Source organism: Trifolium pratense, linkage group LG7, assembly GCF_020283565.1.
Source record: "Trifolium pratense cultivar HEN17-A07 linkage group LG7, ARS_RC_1.1, whole genome shotgun sequence".
NCBI lineage: Eukaryota > Viridiplantae > Streptophyta > Magnoliopsida > Fabales > Fabaceae > Trifolium > Trifolium pratense.
Window position 1 is genome coordinate 17760425 of NC_060065.1, and position 21115 is coordinate 17781539.

Sequence of the window (21115 nt, forward strand, 5' to 3'; positions counted from 1 at the left end):
TTATGTTCAATAAGGCATTTTTAGGATTAAAAAAAAAATTATTGAGAAGAAAATGTTTTGAGATTTTAGTTTTTATATTGGTATGAAAAAATTTGTGTTGGATTCATGTTAATGATTCTTCATTTTTAGGCACGTTTTAATTGTGTAGCACGTTGCCTTGTTGATAAAGAAATCTATCTAACTTGACCAAACAGAAAATGACAAAGACCATGTTTATTTGTTTGTCAATTTAAATGATGTATCATAGGTAATTTATATATCAATTGTATTATTTGAATGAGATATATGATTAATCTTTTTTATTAATTTGATGTACTATCGTTGATTTTTCAGGCTTAAAATTTTCAAGCAAGAGGAACTTGTGAGATTTTGAGTTAAATAAATTTTGGGGTATCATCTTTTGTTGGATAATTGAGGAGAGAGTTTTGAGATGGGTAAAGTAGAAGTTCTTGTTAACAATAAAGAAAGTGGTGTTACACAAATTCATTTAGATAACAAAATTAGTGTTGTAGAAAATGATGTAATTGATAAAAAATATTATTTAGATTGTCTTCCAGATGAAGCAAAAGTGATATTGAAATCATTGGCAAGTAAGTGGAAAAATGTATTGGATGCAAATGCATTGGAAGTTATTCCTCTTAAAGGAGCAATGACCAATGAGGTATTCCAAATAAAATGGCAAACAATTGAAGGGGAAATGTCAAGAAAGGTTCTTGTTAGAATCTATGGCGAAGGTACTAACATTTTCTTTGATAGGGCTAATGAGATTCGAACATTCGAATTCATCTCAAAGAATGGACAGGGACCTCGTTTGTTAGGAAGGTTTTCTCAGGGTCGCGTTGAAGAGTTCATTCGCGCAAGGGTAATCTTGTCTTTTAGTTTTCGTCATTGTTAATCTTATTCTTCGTAATTTAAAACCTTTGATAATATTTTAATTGTTAGACCTAGTCGTGGAATGGAAATTGTGGAATGAATGTGAAACTCTCGTAAATGAACGTTTGTTAAGCATCATTGCGTAGATGACCTAGGCTTAAAATGATTTAGAATGAAAATGATTTGGTCAAAATCGAGTTTGAAGCGAAGTGATTGATCTTTAAAAGCAGGTTTTCAATCACATGTAATAGCTATAGTTCATGCTTTCTAGTTTTTCATAGAAGTTTGTAAAATATTCGACTAGTTAATTCATCGATGTGGATTTATCAGACATTATCAGCACCTGATATGCGCGATCCAACTGTTTCTGCTCTTATAGCCTCCAAAATGAAAGAGTTCCATGATCTTGAAATGCCTGGTCCCAAGAATGTGTACCTTTGGGATAGATTGCGGTATGTGATATTCAAAAGAAGAACATGTTTATCTCAAATATTAATGTTGTTTAACCGTTTCTAATACAATTTTATTTTAATGATTCAGAAATTGGCTTAGTGAAGCGAGGCGCTTGTCGTCTCCCAAAGAAGTTAAGACATTTCATTTGGACATAATGGACAAAGAAATCTCTCTTCTAGAAAAGGAATTGTCGGTATCTCCTAATCGCATAGGGTTTTGCCACAACGATTTACAGTACGGTAACATCATGCTCGATGAAGTTACCAATTCTGTGACCATAATTGTGAGTTTCTCTTTTTGCTAATTACTGAAATTACAATGTTTTGCAAACATCTTTGTGCCAAATTAAGTTCAATATTAAGTTTTCTTATAAGTCTTATTCGATAAAAATGATTTTAAGACCGTACTTTGTAACGCAGGATTATGAGTATGCAAGTTATAATCCGGTGGCATATGATATAGCAAACCACTTCACTGAGATGGCAGCCAACTATCATACCGAAACTCCACATGTTCTTGACTTCAGCAAATACCCTGGTATGACGCTTTTAAGAGAAATATTGATTTTAGAATCGATAGAATGAAGAAGATGATTATAACCGACGGTCACTTTATATAGTGATTCTGTTCTGGACTGGGCCAAGAGTTGGCCTAATTACAGTCCTGCCCGGATTTTGGGCACAGCCCAATAAGGGGAGGCCTCCCCGGCAACGGCGCCACTAAGGTAACCAATATAACGAACAATCAACTAATATAACTAACTAACTTGTGACAACCTTAAACAATATTCAACTAATTCTCTAATCAAATATATTCAATTAATTCTAACAAATCTTAAACTATCTCTAACAATTTATCCTCGATTATATCCATCCAAAAATTAATTTTATGTAGTTGATCCTCTTAATAGATTTGAAGGAACGTCAAAGATTTGTGCAGACATATCTAAGTTCATCAGGTAACATAGTTATGTTTTTGTATGTTAAGGATTGTGTTACATGGTTCATGCTATTTAACATGAAATTATTGATGTTGAAAACAGGAGAGCAAGCTAGTGATAGTGAAGTTCAACAACTACTTGATGAAGTTGAAAAGTATACACTTGCAAGTCATCTATTATGGGGCCTTTGGGGAATAGTTTCAGTAAGTTTACTTTTTCACTGTAACATTCCTTATTTTACGCTTAATCTAACGGTCCACAGTCAGCTTCGATCACCGTCAAGTTTGCGGTAGAGAAACCAGATTTAATTATAGAAGAGAGAGAAACCCTATAGTTTCAAATAGATTTCATGCTAGTGGACGGTGAAATTGGTGTCCCTCAAATTAGTCGGTTTTTAGTGAGTAGACATTTAATTTTAATCTCTATTGTCTTATCTAAACTTTCTTCAATAATACTTTGTCCAGGGGCATGTAAATAAAATTGATTTTGACTACAAGGAGTATGCAAAACAGAGGTTTCAAGAGTACTGGTCAAGGAAAAATACTCTTTTGAGCCCTCATGGATTATCCAATGTTAATGTTATCTCTGGTAATGGTACTTAAGTTTCATTGGAGTTGTTGTTTTATATTACTACACTAATATTATTATGTTTTATGATGTACATCAACTATTGTGATGGATTTAGAGATCGAAAATGTTAAATCGGTCATTAAATTGATCGCTAATCTCAGCAGCTGGTGATTTGTTCACAATCACTTAGCAAATGATTTATAGACCGATCACAAAATTTGGTCGCTAAATCAGTAACTATGGAGACAGAAATGTGTCGCTAAATAGCCAATTTTTATGTTGGAATAATTTATCATGTTCATTGCAATATAGTTGATAAAATCATATAGGAGACTCAAACCCTATTTATTTTGATTTGGCCACCAAGAAAATAGTTTGTACCATAGATAAATAATTATCCTCATTAGAATAAGGTAAAGAAAATATAGGGTCATTTAAGGAAATAAAACAAATTTTATATTATAAATAACACTTTTAAGAGTTTAACTATACAATTTTCAAGATATTTTTATTATATTTATTTTCTTAATTAATGTTTCATAGATACGGGTTAGCATTTTCCAAAAAATATTGTAGAAGTACATTTTTTTTCCTGATAAATAACTTAGTAGCTAAGTGAAAGTACCAGAATTCAAATCCAATCCTGAATTATGCTCACTATAAAATCGCTATAAAATAGATGTCTCTGTACTTTGGAAAGGTGTCAATTGAGCTACAAGTTTTTTGCTCAAATTAATATGCATACTCTATATTTAATCATAAAGTAAAATGTTATTGCCTTGGGACTTTGGAGTGCTACTTTCAGCGTCTTAAATTCGATTCACTCTTGTGTTAATTTTGGTGGATTAATCCATATATAACAAAGAAAAAAAATCGTGTTTTATAGGGTCTCCATAAGTGGACGTTGTGATTGGTCTCTCTGATTATTCGGTCTTTGAACCGGATACCGAAGTTTTTTAAAAAAAATTCTTAAAAATAATATAGAGATTTATTTGCTCATGAAGAAATTAATTTTTTTTTTTTTTTTGTATCAATGGCTTTTACTTCTAATCATACAGTAGTAAATTATTCAACACAACATCATTTTGATTAAATTTACATCATATTGCTTCTTAAGTTTCAAATTATGTTGCAGGGCGGAAAACATTGGCATCAATGATCAGTAAAAAATCAACAAAGAGCCCTCTTGTTGATTCAAAAAATACAAAGAGCCCTCGAATCTCCAGGAAGTTGAAGAAATTTTTGGGTCTTGGTTTATTCAGATCAAAACACTAGAGCACTGTATTACTCTGTTTTCACCTTTATGAATGAAAATAGGAAAAATCATAAGAAAATGTAGAAACAAAATGTACTACAATCGTGTAAAGTTTTATAATATTTATTTTTTTATACATTATTTGTAAATAAACACAGTTTTCTCCCTTTCTATTTTTTTTTTATTTGGAGAAGTTCTCCCTTTCTAAATAATTAATAACCTCAATTGGCTTAAGAAGTTCACAAAAATTGTATGATTATGAAGTTTGGCAAATGAATGTGAAGGCGGCTTTTCTTAATGGGAATCGAACACATACCCGCGCTCAACAACAATATTGTCTTTGAAAAGAAACACAGACCACTACGCCAATTAAGATTTCTTGAAACATTGTCTCCAAATACTTGACCTAATTTAAATGGTGTTGAGGCCCCAAAAATGTCGAGGCCATCTATGGATTAAAATAAGCTTCTAGAAGTTGGAACATTAGTTTTAACAATACAATTGAAAAGTTCAATTTTGTTAAATGCAAAGATGAACATTGTGTTTACAAAAGGATTAGTGAGAGCACAATCATTTTCTTAGTGTTATATGTAGATGACATATTTCTTTTTGAAAATGATATTGACGCAGTCGGAAAACGGTCACGTTAGAAAAAGAACAAGAGAAACCTGCTCTGATACCAACTGACACAGTACGTAAGCGGGAAGGAATAACCAGCGCTAATCTTGTAACAAGAACACATGTTTGCAAGCGACACACCTGTCAGATAAAACCCGGAATCCACCAGAAAAAATAATTTGGAATCCACTAAACTTGAGAAAATTCTCTATATTTTTTATTGAATGAAAAGGTTCCCTCCAAGGCTACAATAATTTAGCTTAAATAGTAGTGAAAAATAAAAATAACAAACCTAGCTAAATAAAAATAACAAATTTACCTAAAATATAAAAATAACTAATCTAGGTGAAATATAAAAATAAAAAATCTACTTAAAATATAATAAAACTAAATTTAACTAAAATAATAAATTACTAAAGAAACCCTCCTAAATCAAATATACCAACAACGCAGAGCACAAAGATTTGGCTATCTGAGCAATTCTCCACGAAAGACTTGGGAGAAGCAACTTAAATTTTAGGAATAAATATTTACAGAGATAGATCATATTAAAAATCTAAACATATTGTGCGAAGATATCACTTTATAAGAGAAATTATTGAACGTGGTGACGTCAAGATTGAAAAGGTAGATGGAAAGAAGAATGCGGCAGATCCATTTACCAAGCACCAAACAACGGATATATATATATATATATATATATATATATATATATATATATATATATAGGGGGCTGCTAATTTAGACCCAGTTGGGTCTAAATTAGCAAGGTGCACCTTTTGAGTTGGACAAAAATACCCATTTTTTAATTTTTTGGAAGAATAGAGCAACAGGGGCATTTCTGTAATTTTATGCAACAGTACACGGGCCCCCCACTTCTTTTTCCCCCCCCAGACACGTGGCAGCTTCTCATTAGACAAAAAACGCGCGCGTGCAGCACACGCGCCGACAGGCGCGCGTGGTGGAGAGGATGACGCGGAGAGAGAAAGCCTTTTTAAAAGGCAGGCCACGTGTCACATTTTAATTGGCTGCGTTAATTTTTTTTCATTTTATACTTTAAACTCGATTATTTCATCGTAAATTAATTTTTTATTTTTTAATTTTTATACCAAAATTCATAATTTTTTTTTCTCTACAAATAGAGACTTGGTTTGTTTGATTTGGACACCGAAAAAAAAACGCGATTTTTCACTACTTTAAACTCGATTATTTCGTCGTAAATTAATTTTTTATTTTTTATTTTTTATACCAAAATTCATAATTTTTTTTTCTCTACAAATAGAGACTTGGTTCGTTTGATTTGGACACAGGAAAAAAAACTCAATTTTTCACTACCTTAATCTCATCAAATAACTAATAATCAACTTACTGAAACCATTTTACCAGCAAAATGGTTTCAGTTTACAACTCTCTGAAACCATTCTACCAGATAAATGGTTTCAGAAGCAAACACAATTAATAAATTACTCACTGAAACCATTCTACCAGTAAAATGGTTTCAGAATACAACTATGTGCAACCATTCTACAAGGTAAATGGTTTGAGAAGCAAATAACTAATAATCTACTTACTGAAACCATTCTACCAGCAAAATGGTTTCAGATTACAACTCTCTGAAACCATTGTACCAGATAAATGGTTTCAGAAGCAAACACAATTAATAAATTACTCACTGAAACCATTCTACCAGTAAAATGGTTTCAGAATACAACTATGTGCAACCATTCTACAAGCTAAATGGTTTCAGAAGCAAATAACTAATAATCAACTTACTGAAACCATTCTACCAGCAAAATGGTTTCAGATTACAACTCTCTGAAACCATTGTACCAGATAAATGGTTTCAGAAGCAAACACAATTAATAAATTACTCACTGAAACCATTCTACCAGTAAAATGGTTTCAGAATACAACTATGTGCAACCATTCTACAAGCTAAATGGTTTCAGAAGCAAATAACTAATAATCAACTTACTGAAACCATTCTACCAGCAAAATGGTTTCAGATTACAACTCTCTGAAACCATTGTACCAGATAAATGGTTTCAGAAGCAAACACAATTAATAAATTACTCACTGAAACCATTCTACCAGTAAAATGGTTTCAGAATACAACTATGTGCAACCATTCTACAAGCTAAATGGTTTCAGAAGCAAATAACTAATAATCAACTTACTGAAACCATTCTACCAGCAAAATGGTTTCAGATTACAACTCTCTGAAACCATTCTACCAGATAAATGGTTTCAGAAGCAAACACAATTAATAAATTACTCACTGAAACCATTCTACCAGTAAAATGGTTTCAGAATACAACTATGTGCAACCATTCTACAAGCTAAATGGTTTCATAAGCAAATAACTAGTAATCAACTTACTGAAACCATTCTACCAGCAAAATGGTTTCAGATTACAACTCTCTGAAACCATTCTACCATATAAATGGTTTCAGAAGGATTTCGGTGTCCAAATCAAACGAACCAAGTCTCTATTTGTAGGAAAAAAAAAATTATGAATTTTGGTATAAAAAATAAAAAATAAAAAATTAATTTACGACGAAATAATCGAGTTTAAAGTAGTGAAAAATCGCGTTTTTTTTTCGGTGTCCAAATCAAACGAACCAAGTCTCTATTTGTAGAGAAAAAAAAATTATGAATTTTGGTATAAAAAATAAAAAATAAAAAATTAATTTACGACGAAATAATCGAGTTTAAAGTAGTGAAAAATCGCGTTTTTTTTTCGGTGTCCAAATCAAACGAACCAAGTCTCTATTTGTAGAGAAAAAAAAATTATGAATTTTGGTATAAAAATTAAAAAATAAAAAATTAATTTACGACGAAATAATCGAGTTTAAAGCATAAAATGGAAAAAATCAGGCAGACCCAGTCATATGCTGACACGTGGCTGCCTTTTTCAAAAGTAAAATTTTCTCTCTCCAGCATATAATCTAGTGTGGCGCAGACAGGATGGTAGGATGATCTGGGCTGTCTGATCAATCAGACAGCCTTAATGAGATCACATCTTGGCTGTCTGATGGAAATCAACGGTCTGTAACCATGGTCCTTCCGTACGCGCGCGACACTGGATCCACGTCTATTAATTTTTAAGAAGGTGGGGGCGCGTGTCATTATTTTTTTTTTTATGTAAAATTACAGAAATGCCCCTATTGCTCTATTCTTTCAAAAATTAAAAGAATGGGTATTTTGGTCCAACTCAAAAGGTGCACCTTGCTAACTTAGACCTAACTAGGGTCTAAGTTAGAAAACCCCATATATATATATATATATATATATATATGAGATATGATAATTTTATCATATCTTGTCTTATTCAGCGCATCAAACGAGCTCTAAAAGGGTTGTATATTCATAGACCAATGATGAATCAAACCAAGTCAATCCAAGGACAAACAATCACTATTCTTGTGAAAAAAAGATTAATATTTATATTAGATACAATCCTAGAAAAAACCTATGAGACACATAAAATGAATTTTTCTAGATCGCATAACAATAGTCATTACTAAAATGGTTTTAGTAATGACTATTGTAAATTTATGAGACTCATAAAATCATTTTAATTATAAAATCTTCAATTCTTCGATGAGCAATCATGAAACAACTAAAAATATTATGAACATTTTTTTAAAGAGGAGGGATCTGTTGGCTCAAGGAGTAAGTCTTCTTCATTGACTTACTCCGCTTAATAACTCGATATCGGCATTATATTTCTTCAATTCAACCGTTGAATTCAAATATCTCATTGAGTAGATCAACTCCACAAATTTTTATAAAAATTCAAAACCGTTTGATACTTTTTCTGACAACTTCAATTGAACGTACGATAAACTTTTAAAAAAACCGTTGAATTTCAATTATCTGAATACATAACTACATATTTTGAATTTTTATAAAAAATTGTGGAGTTGATCTACTCAATAAGATCTTTGAATTCAACGGTTTGATTGAAGAAATATAATGGCAATATCAAGTTATTAAACAGAGTAAGTCAATGAAGACTTATTTCTGGAGTCAATGAATCCCTCCTCTTTTTTAAATAATTACGTAAGGATTTTATCAAAGAAAAGTCATGGTCTTTAAACAATTAACTATAGTCCATATATGTATATGCGGTCTATAAATCACTCATCTAAGGAAGATTTGTTTCACTCATCTAAGGAAGATTTGTGAAACAACTTTAATAAAATATTAACATCTTCACTAGAGATGATGTTAAAAATATTAACTTTAATAAAACAATCAAGAGGCTTGGTTTCAAGAATTATGTTCTAACTGAAGCTCGAGGTTTTTCTGGCGGTATCTGGTTGTTGTGGAATAGGCAAGATATTCAAATTCAGTTAATTCAAAATAACTTTCATTTTCTTCATGTGCAGGTGAAAGAAAAAGATGTTGAGCCTTGGCTTTTGACGGTGGTTTATGCTAGTCCGCGAGAGAATGAGAGACAAGATACTTGGAATCTTTTGCGACAACTTTCAACTACTATCACGGGACCATGGCTTATGATAGGAGACTTTAATGAAATTGCTTATCCTGAGGAGAAGAAAGGAGGGACACCGGTTGATGTTAGAAAATGTCATAATTTTAACAATTGGATAAATGATTGCAACTTGTTGGAAGTCACCACGGCAGGAACTCGTTTTACTTGGCGAGGTCCAAAATGGAATGGGAGAGATAGAGTTTTCAAAAAACTAGATCGGGTCCTTTGTAATATTGATTGGCGCCTTAAGTATCAGGAGGGGTTTGCGAAGGTTCTCCCGAGGGTTCAATCTGATCATCACCCCATTATTGTGTTGCTAGAAGGTGAGACCAATACCAACAGAAACCGTCCTTTCCGCTTCGAGGCAGCCTGGACTTCTCATGTTGATTTTAATAACTTTCTTCATTCAAAGTGGGAAAAAGATAAAGATATTGTGCAAATCCTTCATGAGCTTATGAACCATCTCAAGAAGTGGAACAAGGAAACTTTTGGAAACATTTTTAATAGAAAGAAGGAACTTTTGAAGAGACTTAATGGGATTCAGAAAAGCTCCAATTACGGGTATAGTAACTTTCTTGAAAATTTGGAAAAAGAGTTACAAGACCAACTAGCTGTCACACTTTATCAAGAAGAGTGTCTTTGGTTTCAAAAGTCTAGAAGTCAATGGGTGGCAGATGGTGATCGCAATACCAAGTATTATCATTCCAAAACCATTGTTAGAAGGAGACGAAATAAGATCATTTCTCTTCGTAATGAAGACAAAACTTGGGTCGATGATCCAGAAATCCTAAGAGAAATGGTGCGAAATTTCTATGTTAATTTATTTAAAGAGGAAAAAGAAGTTCGCAATCCTATAGTCTCTTGGACGACTTACCCGACGAACTTGGAAGCTCATCATAATGCATTAAGTGCTTCTATCCAGTTGGTTGAATGTAAAAAAGCCCTTTTTGAGATGAGGCCTTATAAAGCTCCAGGAGAAGATGGCTACCCTGCTGTATTTTTTCAACAATGTTGGAACATAGTAGCAGATTCTCTTTTTCGGTATGTTAACCAGGTTTGGACTAACCCTTCTATTATCTCTTCGATAAATAATACATTGCTTGTTTTAATCCCTAAAGTTGACAAGCCTGAATTTGTTTCTCAATTTCGTCCTATTGCTTTGTGTAATGTGGTATATAAAATTATTACTAAAGTTATTGTTAATAGAATTAAGCCTAAGTTGGATGAGATTATATCTCCCTATCAATCCAGCTTCATTCCAAGGCGTTCCATTCACCATAATATTATTGTGGCTCAAGAAATGGTGCACTCGATGGCTAAAATGAAAGGTAATAAGATGTTCATGTCCATTAAAATTGATCTTGAAAAAGCTTATGATCGTCTTAATTGGAATTTCGTTGAAAATTGTTTGAAAGAGTGTAAGTTCCCTCTCAACCTTATTAACATTATTCAACACTGTATTACTTCTCCCTCGTTTAAAATCTTATGGAACGGTGATAAGACAGATATTTTCACGCCTACGAGAGGCATTAGGCAAGGAGACCCTTTATCTCCCTACCTCTTTGTCATTTGTATGGATCGTCTGTCCCACATTATTGCTGATCAGGTGGAGGCTCGGTATTGGAAACCAATGCGTGCAGGTAGGTATGGTCCCCAGATATCTCACCTTCTTTTTGCTGATGATCTTCTTTTGTTTGCAGAGGCTTCTATTGAGCAGGCTCATTGTATCATGAATTGTCTTAATCTATTTTGTGAAGCTTCTGGGCAAAAGATTAATAGTCAGAAAACTGAGATCTACTTCTCAAAGAATGTTGATCAACACCTCAGAGAGGAAATTTTAAATCACACGGGCTATACACATGTCATTAATATGGGCAAGTACCTCGGAGCAAATATTTCCCCGGGAAGAGCCACTAGGGGGAAGTTTAACAGCATCATCGACAAAATCCAGAACAGGTTGAGTGGTTGGAAGCAACAATGTTTGAGCTTTGCTGGCAGACTTACGCTTTCTAAATCTGTTTTGAGCTCTATTCCTTACTATCATATGCAATATGCCAAGCTCCCTAAAACCCTTTGTGACGAGATGGAAAAAATTCAGAGGAGTTTTTTATGGGGAGACACTGCTCAATCCCGCCGACCTCATCTGTTGGGATGGGATGTTTGTTGTCTTTCTAAGAATGAAGGTGGGTTAGGCATTAAGAGACCTCAACATATGAATGATGCATTTCTTATGAAGATGCTTTGGAACCTTATCAACAAACCAAATGATTTGTGGTGTAAGGTTCTTTACGGTAAGTATGGAAGGAATGATGATCTTATGGTAACCATACACTCTCAATCTTATGACTCTCCTTTATGGAAAGCTTTAACAGGTATTTGGGAAAGATTTCATCAGAATATTGTGTGGCAATTAGGAAATGGTAATAAGATTAATTTTTGGTTGGACAGGTGGACGCCGAGTGGAAAATCTCTTTTTTCTACAACAAACCAATCTTTTATTGACACGACACTCTCTGTGAGGGAAGTGGTAAACCCCTCAGGAGAATGGAATTATGATTTCCTCATTTCTAACTTGTCTTCTACCATTGCTTTACAGGTTCTCGCCCTTCCAGCGCCTATGGATACGGACGGACACGATAGTATAGGGTGGGGAGGAACTAGCACTAGGGACTTTACGGTCCAAAGTGCCTATGTTTATCAAAGTGTCGGAGGTCAAACCTTCGAGGGAGATTGGAAGGCCTTGTGGAGCTGGAAAGGACCACATAGAATTCAAACTTTTATGTGGATGGCTGCTCATGAGCGTCTGCTCACTAATTATCGGAGGAGCAAATGGGGTGTTGGAATTTCTCCAATGTGTCCTGATTGTGATAGAGACAACGAAACTACTCTGCATGTTTTACGGGACTGCCCAAAAGCAACTCAAATTTGGATTAGGTTGGTCCCTTCAAATCAAATTACTAATTTCTTCTCTTTAAATTGCAGGGACTGGATCTTCAGGAATATCAGCAACCAACCTCAAGGAATCCAAAGTAAGAAGTGGACTACTACCTTTTTAGTGGCTTGTTGGCACATTTGGACGTGGAGAAACAAGACTATTTTTGAAGACGATTTTCAATATCCAACCAACCCAACCTACATTATTCTTAAGATGGTTGACGAAATAGACAATTGTAACCATAATCCTATGAATCTTTACCATGGAAACACCATTTTCATTGGCTGGAAAAAACCTCAAGAAGGGTGGGTCAAGCTTAATTGCGATGGAGCATATAAGGATTCTCTTGAGCTAGCTGGTTGTGGTGGTCTCCTGCGTGACTCTGATGGGAGATGGCTAACAGGATACTCTCGCAAAATTGGAACATGTGATGCTCTTGGCGCTGAGATGTGGGGGATGTACTTGGGTATGCAAATTGCATGGAGACAAGGTTTCAACAATCTTCAAGTGGAAAGCGACTCAAAAATGCTAGTTGACATGATCACGGGGAAGGCCAGAATCAATGGTAAACCACCTACGTTGGTTCGTCGTATTCAGGAGCTTTTAAAGTTGAATTGGCAGGTGCAGATCAATCATACCTGGCGGGAGGGAAATAGATGTGCCGATTGGCTGGCAAATTTTAGTTTTTCTTTGAATTCTTTTCAAATTCATGTTATGGAGACTCGTCCTAGTGGGATCTCAAGTCTCCTTTTTGATGACATTTCCGGGGCTTGCATGCCTAGGAACATTCGTGTAATTGTTTAGTTTTCTTTTGGGCTTTGGCCCCCTTTCTTTACCAAAAAAAAAAAAAAAATATTAACATCTTAAAGAGTAAATAGAAGGTGTTCAGGGTAAATAAGTGATAAGTGCCAAAAAGTGATAAAATTACATATTCAATTAAGGCACTTCTTAACTAATTTTGCAAGTATAATTCATATCAAATTCCTCATTATTATGTAAATAGTTGTTTTATCAGTAAAATGATCAACTTATGCTATTTCTATCTAATTCCAACACTTTTTGTAGGTAAAAATATGAATTTAATGGATTGTGGAATGAAGCAAGCTGTCAAATATTTCAGAAAAACCAGTTGCTGTCAATCTCGCTTAGTGAGCTCCCAACGAGGATGCAGCGAGAAATTGGCAGGAAGTTCATGCCTTCAGTGTGCTGCAGCGAGAGGTTGTAGCGAGAGGTCTCGCTATGCGAGAATGTCCATTCTTAGACACTAAAATACGCAGGGAGAGACCCAATAGCCAGATTTAAGGGGATTTGAAGGTGGATACACAACAATAGTTGAGGAATCATCATTGATATAGTTGTTCATCTCTTTTCTTCTTAATCTTTTGTTAAGCTATCATGAAAATGAATAGCTAATCTCTCTTTTGTTGGGATTAGGTGTAAATTACTCTATTAATATGTATTTCTATTGATCATGATGTTATATATGATTTTAGTTATATTATCCTTGTTATTATTGTTTTGATCATTTGATTTGAAATAGTATAGGAATATATGTTTTGAATCATTGAACTAGGATAATATCTATTAAATCTAAACTCTAGGAATAAATTTGGGTTTAATATTCACTCAAAATATTTGATCTTAATGCAGTTGTATTAATTAAGCACTGAGAGATCGGGGATTTAAGTTTGATAGGTACAATAGATTTCTCGGCGTTATCTGGGAACAGAAACGTACGATGAGTAAATACGTGATAATATTGATAAATGGGTAGAACCTGTGTAACTGATCGAGGGAATACATATGAACGAGTCAATTAAGTGATAATCTCTCTGTCAAATTTAATCTCTCTGTCAAATTAATCATCTTTTATTACCTTTTTTTATTGAAGGAATCTTTTATTACTTTTATGTTCTTGCAAGTTATCGTAATCAAATATCTTCAAAACTTGTAACTTAAAATCATATAAATTGTTGAATGACATCGATATCGCACCAATCCATGTGGAGACGATAACAATATACTTATTTTTGTACTTCAACGATAATAAGTGAAGCACATTGAAATTCTTATCGTGGAGAAATAAAGCACCACATTTGTCCAAAAATGAAAACAACCAGTATCACATCTATTATCGGTTTGTATTGTTTGATCACAAAATTTTGATAAGAATTTGGAAGACCAATGACGAATCAAACCAAAGTCAATCCAAGGACAAACTATCACTATTCTTGTGGAAAAAAAAATTAAAATTTATATTAGACACAATCCTAGAAAAAACCTATGAAACACATAAAATGGATTTTTCTAGATTGCATAACAATAGTCATTACTAAAATGGTTTAATAGTAATGACTATTGTAAATTTATGAGATTCATAAAATCATTTTAATTATATATTATCTTGAATTCAATTTTTCGATGAGCAATCATGAAAAAACTAAAAATATTAATATTATCAACACTTTTTAAATAATTATGTAAGGATTTTATCAAAGATCAAAAGTCAATGTCTTTAAACAATTAACTATAGTCCATATGTATATGCGATTTATAAATCTCTCATCTAACTAAGATTTGTGAAACAACTTTAATACTACCTTCTTCTTTAATTATAAGATACTTTTGAGATTTTTCTTTGTTCCTTTTTATAAGATCCCTTTCAAATTTTCAAAGACATTAAATATTTTTTTACCAACATATATTCCTAATTATAGTGTATTTTTTTCTACACTCTCAAATAAATATATTAAAAAACATTAACTCATTCTCTCTCTTAAAAAATAAAATTATAAAAACAATATCAATCAACTTTCTTAATCTCCGGTATTTTTTTCAAAAGCGTCTTATATTTCTTTTTTTGATATCAAAGGGTCTTATATTTAGGTGTTCAAGTAAAATAAGAATAAGTGAAGCAAATTGGAATTTTTATCATGGAAAAATCAAGCACCGTATTTGTCAAAAAACAGAAAACAACCAATATCACATATTTCTTATCGATTTGTATTGTTTGGTCACAAAATTTTGATAAGAATTTGGAAGAGCAATCAAGACTCAAACCAAGTCAATCCAAGGACAAACAATCACTATTACTCATGACGCCACTTCCGAAGAGATTCCTGTTGATGGCTTTCCTGTTCGTCTTTGCATGCGGTTTTCTCGATTTCAGCGTCAAAGAGAAGCTCTCTTGCAACTTTTTTACCTTCCATAAACAACCAGAAAATACCTCAATAGCACTGCACAATAGCATTGACCCATTCCACTGACCCATTATATTGTCCTATAAATAGGACTTGTATTGTCATGTAAACATACATCTTGATGGGAATAATACAATCTCTATTCTTTCTCTCTTCTCTTCTTCTCTCCTCTATACTTATATATTATTACTCTTGCTTACATTTCATAACAATATGATAAAAAAAAAATTGTTTGGTAAAGTTTTTTTTCCATGAGCTTTTAGCTTATTTTTACTAATTTATAACTTATTGTGATAAGGTAATTCAATTAACTTTTAGCTTATCATTTTTTCTTCCAATTTTACACGTACCATATTACTTGAAAAAAATTAAATATTATTCGTAATTAAACATATCTATTTTATGTCATTTTCTATTTATAAATTAATTCAACCACTAATTTTATCAAATATTATAAATTCAATCAGTTACAACTTATTTGCTTAAAGTTAGCTTATAAGGTATTCTATATAAATTCATCCATTAAACTAATTTATTAACTATTGTTTATCAAATAGATGTTGAGGCAAAGTGATAAAGTGCGTCTTGCACCACTATTCATTAGAGTGCAAAAGGTTTTGGGTCATGAAGGTGTTTGGAAATTCATATCGGATCAATAACGACCTTGACATGCATTTTATCATTCAATACTTCTAACTCATTTAAAAAAGATATTTTTATCTAAAATCTTAATCGATTAGGTATATAAATTTTTCATTTATATGTTGTTCTTTCTAACTCACTTTTTTTATTAATTAGATTGGAATCAATGAAATTTGTAAAATAATTATCACTCAAAAATAATGATAATAATGTTACTGTAAATAATGGTAAAATCAGTCATCCAAGGTAGATTTGAGAACCAACATCAATACAATTAATATATCTTAAACCATCAATTTCTAGTGATATCATGGTAAAATTCTCCTCTCAAAATAACATATTCTCTCTATTCTTATCATTTTTAATTACATGCAATATAGTTGTTGTAATATGTGAGACAAAGGTTAGTTGCAACCAAAAGGACAAACAAATACTCCTCTGTTTTAAAAAAGGACTCATTGATCCGTTAGGCATGTTATCTAACAAAGAAGATTGTTGTGAATGGAGAGGTGTTCATTGTAACAACAATGGCAGAAGAGTCACAGATATCAGCCTCCCTTGTTACACTGATGATGATGAATTTATTATCGGCAAAAAAACGAATAAAACACAATGTTTGTCAGGTAAAATTCATCTTACTTTATTTGAGCTTGCTTGAATTTTTGAACTACTTGGATTTGAGCAATAATGACTTCAAAGCTATCCACCATTTACCCATGGGCATGCATGGATTGTCAAAACTTGTCATTAGTTAAGATGGCTCCTTCGTCTATCATCATCCTTACAATATCTCGACATGAGTTTGGTTGATCTCCATAAGGAAACTCATTGGCTTCAGATTTTGACTATATATGTTTCCTTCTCTTGTTGTGTTATCTTTGAGTAGTAGCCTTCATAAAAATGTGAACCCATCTCTTCAATATGCTATAATTTCACTTCACTTGAATATCTTGATCTTTCTTACAATGAAATCTTCTCTGAATTTCCTATTTTGTTGTTCAATATAAGTGGTCTTTCTTATTTGCATCTTGGCGGAAATCGTTTCCATCGCCAAATACCCGAAACTTTATTCAACCTTAAAAAATTGTATACATTAGATTTGGCAGGCAACATGCTTAGTGGGAAAATTCCAGCTACTTTTGGAAATTTGTCATCCTTGGTAACTCTTGATGTTTCCTCAAATCAATTGACTGGTAGCCTTCCGGAAACATTGGGGCAACTATCAAATTTAGAGGTTTTGAAACTTCGAGAAAATTATCTATCTGGAGTTATGTCCGATAGAAATTTTGCCAAGCTCCCAAATTTACATAAGTTGTCATTTGGTTCACCTTCTTTTAATTTTGATGATTTTGATCCCCATTGGATTCCTCCTTTTCAACTTCAATACCTCCTCATGGAGTATGTGTTTATAAAGTAGAGACAATATCCTCATTTTATAAGTCGATTTTGTAAAGTTGAGTTAGACCCAACTTCCAATCCTAAGATGATAGAGTCTAATATTCGACGATCCGTTGGACATGGACTGACTATCAAGTTGTAGAGACAAATATCGTTTGGGATGGAACCAAAAACAACCAAGCCACAAAAAACATATACATTAATGGTAGTACAAGGAGAAGATAACAATACATTGGTGATTTTATTTTATGTCTCAATGATTTATGTTTTATCGCCATTCCACAAGATTTTATAAGAAGGGGGAAGAGTTGCAATAATGAATATTGCTTATTAGTTTAGTTGAAAACATCCGCAAGACACTCCTGTTGGATATGCCTTGAAATCTCGGTAACAAGAAGTCGGAAGTTTTTCTTAAGAGGACCGTCGATTCTTCCGGTTGCGCATGAGGCGCAGGAAGCAGCGCATGATGCGCGGGAACGATAAGGGTGAAGAGTGAAAGGAACAATAAGGATTCGCCACCATCAAAGGCTAGGGTTTTATAGAGAGAACAAAGGGATTTTCTTTTGGTATAATTCTAGAGCAAAAGTTTATTGTTGGCTTTGTTCACCTTGGGTAGACTAGGTAAAATTGAGTTTCTTCATCACAAGAAGGAATTCGGGATTTGGGAAGAGTTAGGGTTTGCTAATTCTTGTAACCCAATTTGGGAATTGCTTGTAAGTGACTTATTTGATTCTAGTGGAACGGAGGGTTGCTCTCTCTCTCTCGGACTAGGTTATTTTTGAAATACAACTTTTAAAAAAATTAAGATTTTGACTATGTTTCGATCTTCAATAATGTATGTTTATGTTATATGATGTCAAAATCAGTATTTCAATTTAGAAAAAACGAATATAATTTTTTTTGTAACATTTTGAAAAGCGGTTTTACAAAATCTATTTTAAAAAATATAGAAAGAAAAAATATTTATCACGCTTATAGAAGATTATAGGGACCCATCTCAAAAGAGAGCTTTCTTGCATTCAGCAAACGAACAAGACAACTTAAGTTATTATTATGTTTATCCACTCTAAAAAAAAAAAAAAAAGTTATTATGTTTATCCTCTAGGTTCACAGGATAGGTTGTCCAAGAAATAATTAACTCGCGAATAGGTTGTCCTTCCTTATAGAGATTAATATATGTACAAGTTATGAACCATATTCTTGAGATTATCTGGATGACTGGATCATCCGCCCAATCTCCCCCATCTGAAGGGCAATAATCTTATTCCTTCTTATCACAATAGTTCTGGAATGCCAATACATAGTATTTCGGTCACCATCCGCTATCCATTGATCTATAGATTTTTGAAAGCTTATAAGATATTCCTCCACACAAAAAAAAGGTCATAGCAAGTTGTTCTTGAAGATCTTTCTCGAAAGCTTCTATGAACGCTCTATAACCATATCTTAAGTTGTTTTGAATACCCATAAGTCTTGATCGATCAAAAGATCATTCTTTATTCTCTAATCAACAATCTCTGCATCAGATGAGTTTTGGTGTCGGAAGCATGACCCAAGTGGTTACTATTTAGTTAAGTTGATTATTTTTTTGGCGCTTTATCGTTTCACAAATAATGAGGTGATCTTCTCTGCAGAGGAAGGAAGACTGCTTCCAAAAGTGTGGAAAATTTGGGGGCCCTCAAAAGTGACGGTCGTTTCTTGGCAACTTCTGCAGAATACGTTGCTGACTCGTCAAAGGGTCTGTTTGGTAAAAATAAGCTATATGCTAGCTGATAGCTGATAAGCTAGCTTATAGCTGATAGCTGAAAAGCTAGCTTATTGAAATTAAAGTGTTTGGTAAAATTAGCTTTTAAGTGGTTATTAAATATAAAATTACATAATTGATAGTGGGTAGTTTATTTTTTAGAGTGGGTAGTTATGAAATTAAAGGGTAAAAATGGAATAAAGTGTAAAAAGCTATAAGCTATAAGCTCAAATGCTACTTGAAATACATCTGAAAAAAGCTATAAGCTAGTACAAAAAGCTTGTTACCAAACACCTCTAATTTTTTGAAACAAGCTTATAAGCTCATATAATAAGCTATAAGCTAGCTTATTTGTGTTACCAAACACACCCAAAATCTTTGGCACCGAGGCGTTATTGGGGATGCTATAGTGCTTCTATGTGTGTGCTTTGTGGATTAGGGTCTGAATCAGCTGATCACTTATTTGGTTCTTGCAACCAAATCTCGCCAGTTTGGTATAGTATTCTTAGATGGTTGGGTGTGGAGTTGGTGCCTTATCATGGTGTTTTACGGTTTTTCGAGGCATTATTGTGTTTGTCCATGAGTAGAAAAGATAGATTGGGATGACTGTTAATTTGGGATACTATTGTGTGGACAATTTGAAAATCCCGAAAAATAAAAAATAAAAAATAAACTTAAACTTTAAAAAATAAAAAAACATATTTTTAAGTGTTAATAGATGTTTACCGGAATATCAAAGGTCTTCACCATTTTCACCGCAAATAATGCCATTGAAGTAATCATTTTAAATGTCACTACTGTGAGAAGTTGTGTTTGCTCTAAGCACATGTCTTGGAGTCCAGTTTGTTTCGGCATAGGCATTTGACTTGATGAGCTGACTTCAAACGTCGAATATTTTACGATTGTAATTTGCAACCACCTAAATGGTGTAGGAGAGGCTAAAAAATTTGATGTCTAGTCTTGTGATTTTACAATCGTATTTATAGAGAACATAAATTATAGTATGCAAGTAACAAATAATCTTATGCATTAAGAACAATCAGATGCACTAATGTGCACCATAGAATGTGGCCATTCAGTTTCTAAAAACGATGACTATTCAATTTGTTTTGGATTAAAAATTAAATTTAATGCTTATATTTAGTTCAAATAATAATACTGTAATTATTTAGTTTCAATGCTACATGGTCTATATTCTTAATTTTTTTTTTAAAAAAAAGTCCACTTAAAAGTGTTAGAGTCTGTATGGCAAGCCAAAAAAGTTAGCTTTTAGCTTTTGTCTTATGACTTATAAGCTAAAAGACCTGTTTGGTAACCGTCTTTTCAGAAAGAGTTTTTAGCTTATTTCACTGACTTATAGCTTTTTTTTCAGAAGCTATTTCAAGTAGCTTCTGAACTTATAGTTTCTATCTTTTCATTTTTTCTTTCTCTTTTATCCTTATTGTTTTAACTAAAATCCACATTTACTCTTTATAATTTATTATCATTAGAATTTAAAATAAAATAAGTAAATACATGTTTTAATGTTGCTTCTTTTAAAATCACATGTATATAGTATGTTTTAACGTTGTCTTATTATCTATTTTCAAATATGAAGGCTAAAACATATAATTTTTTTTATCAATTCATAGGTACGTACCAAAAAAATAAAATAAACTTAAAATATTAAATTATAAGTATCTTAAATAGTATTAATTTGATAAAAAAAATTTATTGAATTAAAGATGTCATTTTATATTTATCAGTCAGTTGAACCGCTAATTTTACCAAACATTTCAATCAGCATATCAACCATCAGCCATAAACTATCAGTTAGCTTATCAACCATAAACTATTTTTACCAAACAAAGCCTTAATATAGTGCACCGTAAAAAAAAAATTTAAAAAAAAAAACCTGAAAAGTAAAACAAAAATAAACGTTCACCTAATATCTTAATCAAATTTGAAAAAAAAAAGAAAAAACTTAGAAAGCTTAAAAAGGAAAAATTT

At 32.6% G+C, this 21115-nt stretch overlaps 1 protein-coding gene across 1 annotated transcript; it reads left to right on the top strand.

The window, feature by feature from the left end:
- Positions 1–258: 258 nt before the first annotated feature.
- Positions 259–4303, top strand: LOC123894561 (probable choline kinase 2). The gene is made up of 8 exons (XM_045944580.1): positions 259–862; positions 1204–1325; positions 1414–1609; positions 1746–1863; positions 2237–2284; positions 2369–2469; positions 2731–2854; positions 3972–4303. Exons 1-8 carry the CDS (start codon positions 431–433, stop codon positions 4109–4111), a joined length of 1281 nt encoding a protein of 426 aa, XP_045800536.1. The 5' UTR covers positions 259–430; the 3' UTR covers positions 4112–4303.
- The last annotated feature ends 16812 nt before the right edge of the window (positions 4304–21115 follow it).